At 39.5% G+C, this 8,876-nt stretch overlaps 1 protein-coding gene across 1 annotated transcript; it reads right to left on the bottom strand.

The window, feature by feature from the left end:
* Positions 1-397: 397 nt before the first annotated feature.
* Positions 398-7,942, bottom strand: LOC136520101 (uncharacterized). The gene is made up of 18 exons (XM_066513501.1): positions 7,566-7,942; positions 6,037-6,206; positions 5,618-5,725; positions 5,471-5,542; positions 5,212-5,359; positions 4,588-4,670; positions 3,827-3,882; positions 3,492-3,619; positions 3,314-3,404; positions 3,153-3,218; positions 2,836-3,058; positions 2,426-2,527; positions 2,241-2,326; positions 2,023-2,145; positions 1,331-1,400; positions 1,144-1,235; positions 936-1,040; positions 398-841 (listed from the first exon to the last, which is right to left on the bottom strand). Exons 1-18 carry the CDS (start codon positions 7,889-7,891, stop codon positions 728-730), a joined length of 2,163 nt encoding a protein of 720 aa, XP_066369598.1. The 5' UTR covers positions 7,892-7,942; the 3' UTR covers positions 398-727.
* Between the last annotated feature and the right edge of the window lie 934 nt (positions 7,943-8,876).

Here is an 8,876-nt window from a genome sequence, read left to right as displayed (position 1 = left end):
TGTTGCATCTGGATATTTTAAAAGTAGATCGGATGTTGCATCTTCCTCGCTTTCTGATGTCTCACCTCAGTGTTTCCTCCCAGTGTAGGCTGGGCATCTGCTGCCCCCTCCTCTTTCTCGATTCTAGTGACATGCGAGGTGACACGGGCCCTGCGTGGACACACAAAATGGTACAGGCGCCCGGACGCCTCGTCCGTCCGAACATCCGGGCGCTAGCAAGCCCCAAAGAGAAAAGGGTAGGTGGTGGTGGGGTGTGTTTGGGGGGGGGGGGGGGGAGCGGCAACGGTGGAGAGAAGGTTGTCACGGTTGGAAATCGCATAAGATGCTCATTTTATGTTGTAGATGTTATTCTTTTCTATAAAGTTGGTTAAACTTTAAAAAGTTTGTCTAGCACGGATTCTAGGAATTGATTTATTTGGGAACAGAGATACTAGTCTATATTTACATAAGATTTTTATGTTTACCATTATGTGGTTTCGATCTAAATCTTACATAAGGATCTCCAATTCAACTTAGAATCTGCAATTTCGATAACCTCTCGTCATGTGACCGCGCCTCCACACCAGAACATCACGCCGTGTCACCGCCCTGACTGCCCATACGCGCACGGCTGCCAGATGCCGTCTCGCCCATGCAGCTCTAGACGCCGCTGCACAATCTGGGCCGTTGCATGCTGTAATCGGGTTACGTGTACAAAACTTCGAACCGGACACTATTCTTCAAGAGATCAATCGAAGTTCTCAATCTTGATTGGAGTTATATCATCTGCCACCTCAAATTTCCCAACTAGTCTCGCAAAGAACACCATCATTTGCTCCAAGGTGAACTTGATGTTCTCTGCCTGTTCAAAATCAAGAAAGAAGTTACAAAATCCGTGCAGGTTGACAGTGTCGAAGGTGCTGAGAGTCAACATAGGTATACAGTGAGGTAACAACCTTGCGGAACCCATGCTGCTCTCCTTCATATTCCACCAAAGCAACAGGCAACCCTTTCTCTTTCAAGGCATTGTATATTTTGCGTGCCTGATCTGGTGGCACAACCTGGAAAACATTGAAGCAGATGGCAAATTATGCTATAGAAACACTGATATACCACCGAGTAATGCAGCTATGATAAATATTACAGTTCATGGTCAACAAATACCTTATCCTCTAACCCTTGAAACAAAATGACTGGACACGTAAACTGGTTGACAAAGTTGATTGGTGATCTCTCATAGTATGCTCTTTCATTTCCTAAAGGAACACGAACGGGATGAATAATTAGATGTAAATAAGAGCAGGAAACTGAGTTAACATCTTCAAAAAGAAATGATAATACCGTCTCTTACCTACAAGATTGTCCATATAACGGGACTCAAATTTGTGTGTCTCTGCTCTCAACAGAGTCAAGTCCCCAACCTAATCATTGATTGATAATACCGCAATACAGTTAGTTACTATGGTTGTTTACATAAAAAGAAGGCCAAAATTACATAGCTATAGCAATCAAGCAAATGCTAGCACACCAAGCCAACAGCATATTTTGACCATTCTACTAACCAAGCACAAACATGCAGTATTGCTTTAGCAGCATCATAAAGTATGCCAGGATTGTTAAATGATTAGCTACATCTATAAAGCAATCAGCCTGTTCACTTTTGGTTTCAGCCAGGGCTTATCAGCCAGCCAACAGTGTTTTCCTCTCACAACAAACCAGCACCAGCCGGGCTTAGCCCAGAAACCAACCAGTGAACAGGCTGAATATCAATATAAGAGTGTGCATAGGACTATAGGACCAAAAACATGTTAATGAAAATTGTAACCCTGACTACATTAAAAAAAAAATGTAACTCTGACATGGGCACATAAGTGCAGAAAACAAGGTATCCGACACTTGGACAAAAGGATTAAGGGGGTATAAGGTAAATTGCTGAGCAAGAATAGAATAAATACAAGTGCTCAGCAAGAATAGAATAAATACAAATATCTGGCATATATTTATGGCAAACACAATAGTAGATTCTACAAATCTAAAACTTACACCATACAGAGAAGCTCCAGCCTTGAACGTGTCTCTGAATGCAAGTGCAGCTAAAGTAGTGTATCCACCCGCTGATCTACCAGTAATACAAAGGCGCTGCCCATCTACTTTGCCACTCTCCACCTTAATACGAAAGAATCAAACATTAAGGTGAATTCTTATCACCTCCAAAGTTAAAATGCCAATTCAACATTAGAATTATTGCTCAAAGGATGTACCAAGAATCTCGCACAGCTGCAGCAATCATCAACATCGACAATACCCCATTTGTCCAATAGTCTCTCCCGATACTCTCTTCCATAACCTTCAGTTTATAAGTCGATGAAGTTCAACATTATTGAATGTCCTGGAGTATCATTATAGATAAAGGGTTTAACCTAAACAATCAAAGTTAAGGACAAACCAGTGCTTCCTCCATAGTTGACATCCACATATGCCCAACCTCTACTTGTCCAATACTGGACACTGAGGTCCAGAATTGCACGTGTTTCAGCAGTAGGTCCTCCTGAAAATTTAGAGCGTTAAAGCATTCAGTGATTTTCATCCGAAAAGAAAAAATCCAAGCAAAAACCATTTATTTTAGTTAAATCTAAGAAAACACTTAAGCTGAAATACATTGTACATGTATTTTTTCCTCGAAAAACGCAGGAGAGCTGCGCATCATTATATTAAGAAGTAAAAAGGGAAAGAACCCAAACAGCGCATCATTATACATGTATAACTCTTCTTTCTTTTTCTTTCTTTTTTTTGGGGGGTGGGGGTCAAACTGAATAATTATTCCAAGGCATAAAAAGGTCTGAATAACTCACTTACCATGTGTTTTGACAAGCAACGGAGGTTTTTCATCAGCCAAACCTTGAAAATTGGGATTTGACGGTGGGTAGAAATAGGCATAAGCTTTCTGGCCAGGTTTGGATGTAGGGAACTCAACAAGTTCTGGTGTGCTGAAGAAAGGTCTATATTGTACGAGGTCCGGTGAGGAGGACCAGACTATTGAGAAATTGACTACTTTTGTTTTGCTCTCATTTAATGTCACCTGGATGAAACAATTGATGCATCAATTGAAACGATACACAAAATTGCACATCATCAACATATAAACAAAATTGTGAATCTGATATCTGATAAACCTTAGCAATCGACCGTGGAATACTTGCAGAAGCACCTTCAATATAGAAGTAATCATCTGAAGCAACCTGCCAGATCAAGCAAGTAACAAGCTAATATAAGTCATGAAACAAACATATACACCTCAAGTTTTCAAAGTGGCAATGAAGATTTTGTCACGTACCACATCAGATAAATCAGAGAAAGGGATGTCAAGCAATGAAACAGAACCTGAATCACAATCAAGCACACCAAGATGTGACCTTCCTTTCTGCCTGCAAGGCATAGTTATTGTGATGGTACATGAAGATGTTTCACAAACAAAAGCAACATAGATTTTTTTTCTTCAATATTATTGATACCTATAACTGAAAACAATGTGGTCGCTGTTTCCAAGAAAATCATACGAGCTGATGCCAAAAACCCACAATGGTGTTGTAAATTCAGCGTCTAGTGAATACACTGGTACAATCTCATTGGTTTGTTCAACCTGATGACAAAGTAGCATACTGAGATTACATGACAAATATAGTTCAGATGATGAATTAGAAAAAAGGAATATAATAACAAGTTTAGCTCATTCATGAGTCACATGGGTTATGAACTCTTGACTTTATTACTAATCTCAGTTAAGTGTGGCCAAAATACAGTTACAACACTGTCAGAAAAGCTCAAGAGTTGAGAGAAAACTGCTTACCCATTTATAAATGTTCCAAAATCCACTCCCTCTGTCAGTAACAAAAAACAGTTCTCCTGCAAGTTGAATGCTTTAGATGAACTATAGTATAAAGTTAGTAGCCACAATACTGTGCAAGAAAAATATCGTTATCGCCTACCGATGTTCTATATGATATAATTAGTTCATTCACTAAGCAGTGTGAATTGCAGACAACAAAAGGGCAAAGACCACTCAAATAGCAATGCATCATCCAACTGATTAATGATAAAGCCCCTTCCATTTCTTCTAAGAATAATTAAGTTATGTACACCCTCCATTCCAAATTGTAAGTCGCTCTAGCTTTTCTAGATACATAACTTTTACTATGTATCTAGACATAATGGATATCTAGGCGCGTAGCAAAAGCTATGTGTACCTAGAAAAAACAGAACCACTTATAATTTGGATGGAGGGAGTATTCATTTATATCATGGACATGGACCACACTAATACATTTTATTTGGAACAAAGGAAGCTCAAGGAAATGTTGAATGTCCCAATGATGCAAGACTAACAGAAACAAGCAACACAAAACTTCAATAGAACATAATGAGATCCCATTTTTAATACGCAGTGTGAACAAAGAATATGAGTATGTTAAAGCTTGAAACTATAAAATTTTGAAGTACTTTCCAATAAAAAAAGATACTTAGCTGATGTTATTATCACTGAACCATACCGATAATTAGCATTTTTAAAATAATCAAGTGTACATACAAATACAGCAGAAAAAAGGATACCTTTGGGAGACCATTTAGGTTCACTAGGAGATTCAATCAGCAGTGGATTGCCACCGGCAATACAGACCCGTTTGGCCAAGTCTCTGCAGACACAAAAATACATGGGGCTAAATCAGCAAAAGTTGGAAAGGGGAATTCAGCTATATGGACATGTTTAGTGATGTACAAAAGTATCACAGTACCATGCTGTAAGCTCAAAATAACAGCGCTACATAATCTCTATGGTACTAGGCTACTAGCAATTCAGTGTTTGCCTATGCAACCTTCAAGTCTTGAGTTTGTCAATTGATTACAAAATAATCATACAAGTCCAAGTCAAACTGACAGGGAAAATAGGAGGAAGTACCTGGTTTTCTACAGCTACTATGTGTTGTATTAACTACAATGTGATTTATTGTCTTTTAGATATTTAATACATGAAATGGCCCTTTAGGGGTATTAGAAGCTGTTATCAAAATCCTTGTGCATATTCATCAAGATAGTGTTGTGGATATGCATGAACACCATCCTGACATATATCACCTAATCGTGCAGTTTATTTGATGCAGACAAGATAGTGCTTTTATTCACAATATAAGAAAAGAGTTGTTCTAATATGTTCATTCACAAGATAATTACAATTACCCGCTCTCAGCGAAGTAACCAACCCAGAGTTCTGATTTATCCCAGGGCATGTTTGGATGGCTCCATTCAATCCATGCTATCCGCTTTTTATTTTGATCAATGCGAGGAAATGCATAGAAATCATTGCCACTGATCAGCACCTTTGGTTCTTCGATATAGAAAATATGTAAGTTAGTGTCGTGAAGGAAAGATGGATAAACATCAAAAGAAAGCATAGATCTAATTTGGTAGCTGTGGTAACATTCTCTGGAAATATTACCATGAACATCACTGCCACTCAAGTCTATAGCAGCAATTGTTGTGGTGGGATTCAAGCTATCCTTTCGACGATCTATCAAAATATATGAGCATGTTAGAAGTTTGTCGGGTAACTATATATATTAGAACCAAATCATAGGTCAAGTACCTTCCACCACAGTAACATAACGGCTGAAGTGAGGATCAAATACACCATCAGCATAACTGACATTCGGCGCACCATAATCGGGTGTAAGAGGCACAGGTGGAGCACCAACTGACAAGGTAAACAAGAATGCACGGTTAAAAATAATGCAAATAGTAAGCATATATACATCACATATTGCCCAAAAGAACATGAAAAACATAGTAAGCATGATTTGGTCAAAGGTGTCAGGTACTAAAAACGGATAGACTAGTATGTGGTGGGATATAAATTTGCAACATTTTCCACATTACTTAAAAATAAATAATGAAAGTAAATACCACATACTTACAATTTCTAAATTTTTAATGAACATCAATTATATAATGTTAGTTTTAACCAAGTCTCAACAATAAGAGCATAGCAGCCTACTTAGTACTTACTTCCTAATGTTTGCTTGTATAGACGTTGATCCTTGTAATTTGAGAACACAACAACACTCTTGTCAACTGCAAATGCACCACCTCCATATTCTTGAGCCAGGGTGCGTGCTGCAAATTCCTGAGGTATGACATCCACAGGATTATCCTCCTCCTTTACAATAACCATACGCCTGAATACAATTTAATTCAATATGATCAGGGGCAGATCTATAAAAATATGTTAGGAGGGGCTCGTTCCATTATCTTCTACCTCTAGCCCCTCCTTCCAAGCTTCTATGGCTACAAATTTGAGAACTAGTCCCTCTGTGCCAAAATAGTTAACACTTCAGCTATGAATCTGAACAAAAGTTTGTCCAGATTCATAAGTGTCAACTATTTTTGGGACAGGGAGTACAGAGGAGTTGAATGTACTGCACTACTAAGCAGATGCAATCAATACAGGCACCAATGGAAGCAACAAACATTCAATGATTGCCAGGTAGTAATATTCTGACAATATGTTCCATTATACAGCAACATTCTTGCGGCATCATGTTGATTAGCATGCAAGTGCTCAGACATGCAGAGTGCAGAAATAAAATGTAATATAATCCTGATTCTCAAATTACTTCTCTGATCACAAATATAAGTCCATCCAGGTTTGCCTAAATCAAACTTTTTAAAAAAAATTTATAGATACCTCTATAGATATGGCTAGTCAAAGTTTAAAAAGTATGACTCAGGACAAACCTAGTTGGACTTATGTCTGTGATCAGCAAGTCGTATATCTGTACATGTTAAGTTCCTCAAACTGGCTTCATTTTGTGGTATTTTCACTTAGGAACTGTAAATCTGTCAAGTCTTTTTGCTATTGTCCTCTGGTATGTCCTGTTTTAGCTTGTTCATACAGACAAAACCACATCACTTGATCTATTTCTTGCCCCTCAATTCTTTACTCAAGTGCTGCTATTGCTCCAATTGAACAGAGAGAAAAAAAATACAACAATACTTCCTTTCACAATGTCACCGTCTTCTTTTTATTCATTCACAATGTCTTCTTGCTTGTATAATATCCATGCACAAACAACTACAGTGCATCCACTTACCAGTTACCACCCACAGGATATATAACTAACCCCATGTAGTTAGATGCCCCTAAAATCTACAATACAAATTAATGAAACATAAACTGACTAATAAATATTCTGTGATGCACTGCTAATGGACCTACACAATTACAGATCATGTCTAATCCAACATACAGCTGTTCAAGGCCGCAAGGCACAAATGCGAAACTCTTTCATGTTTCATGGGGTTTAATCAGTATATACAACAACAACGATGCGTTCTATTCCCATGCAAGGGCTGGGCGCCTGGGCCACTTAAGCAGGTTGGGCAAGGTCACTTAAGCAAGTTGGGTTTAATCAAAAATATGTAACTAAAACTAGCAAGGAGCAACACCAAAACTTTCACAAAACATGATCGCGTGCGCCGTGCGCGTCCAATGTCAACGCCTTGGCCACTAAACCTCGGGAGCGGATTTCATTTACCCTTTCTCCTCGGGGCGGCCCTCGATCCAGAGAAGGCGCCCATCCCCAGCGAGGGCGATACCGCCGAGGCGCTTATCCGCGCCGGAGACGACGTCAGCAGTGATGGGCGACCTCCAGGACCCGTACGGCGCCACCGCAGGCTTCTCGCCGCCGGCCGCCGCCGCGGCGGGCGGCGCGGAGGAGGCGGCTGAAGAGGAGGACATGCGGGACTGCGAGGGATGCGCTCGCCGGTGGCTGAAGCTGGGGAGAGCGCGGTGGAGAAGGTGGGCCGGGGCGGAGGTGGGACTGCGCACGGGCGAGAAGATGGAGGCGAGGCGTGTCGCCATTTGCGGGATGCGGGGTTCTGTTTTATATGGTTTTTGTGGGGTTTTTTTCCCTCTTCTCACAGGGGCAGACCGGCAGCGCAGCCTTGCAGTCAGGACTGAGGCCAAACAGATCCACCTAAGGCCGATTGCGAAAAAATTTCAACCCGATGAATAGTATCACTTTCGTCTTATTTGACAAATATTGTCCAATCGTGGATCAACTAGGCTCAAAAGATTCATCTCGTGATTTCCAACTAAACTGTGTAATTAGTTATTTTTTTATCTACATTTAATACTCCATGCAAGCGGCTAAAAATTGATGTGATGGAGAGAGAGTGAAAAAACTTGGAATTTGGGATGCATCTAAACAAGGCCTAAAAATAAAAAATTTTCAAGATTTCTCGTCACATCAAATCTTACGGCATATGCATGGAGCATTAAATGTAGGTAAAAAGAATAACTAATTGCACAGTTTGCCTGTAATTGACGAGATGAATCTTTTAAGCCTAAATAGTCTATAATTGGACAATTTTTACCAAATACAAACGAAAGTGCTACAGTAGCCAAAAGCCAAAAATTTTTAGAACTAAACGCGCCCTGAGTCTCATCCTCTATCTCTCACCTTTTCAAAAAAAAAAAATCCTCTCTCTCTCTCTTCAAAAAAAGAAGAAGAAGAAGACTGCAGGCTCTCGTTCTAGCCCGGGAATTTTATCAACTCATTTTTCAATACACATTTTTCTTCTTCAAATACATTTATATGTTTCACTTCTCCTTAGCTCTATTAAACTCTCACTAGACTTCCTTTTCTGAAATCAACCAAACAGGAGAACGGTTGTATTAATAAAGGAGCTCCAGACTGAACAAACAACGAAAGATCCAGATTGGACGAACAATAGTCCCGCACACCCGCAGAAAACAACCCTCCAAATTATAAAATATTTTTGTTTTTTTTCTCTAGATACATTATTTTTATTTAGATATAATAATGTATAGCAAAAGTTACTGC

The sequence above is a fragment of the Miscanthus floridulus genome, chromosome 18, assembly GCF_019320115.1.
Source record: "Miscanthus floridulus cultivar M001 chromosome 18, ASM1932011v1, whole genome shotgun sequence".
NCBI classification, from domain to species: domain Eukaryota; kingdom Viridiplantae; phylum Streptophyta; class Magnoliopsida; order Poales; family Poaceae; genus Miscanthus; species Miscanthus floridulus.
The sequence above is the reverse complement of the archived record's forward strand: the minus strand, read 5'-3'. Positions and strand labels throughout refer to the sequence as shown.

Bases quoted from the DNA above. Each gene is read 5' to 3' on its own strand.
- LOC136520101 (XM_066513501.1), bottom strand. From the start codon at position 7,891: ATGGCGACACGCCTCGCCTCCATCTTCTCGCCCGTGCGCAGTCCCACC. The intron at 1,236-1,330 runs GTAAGAGACGGT...GTGTTCCTTTAG, and splicing joins TTATATGGACAATCTTGTAG to GAAATGAAAGAGCATACTAT. The intron at 1,041-1,143 runs GTATTTGTTGAC...AATGTTTTCCAG, and splicing joins TTCAAGGGTTAGAGGATAAG to GTTGTGCCACCAGATCAGGC.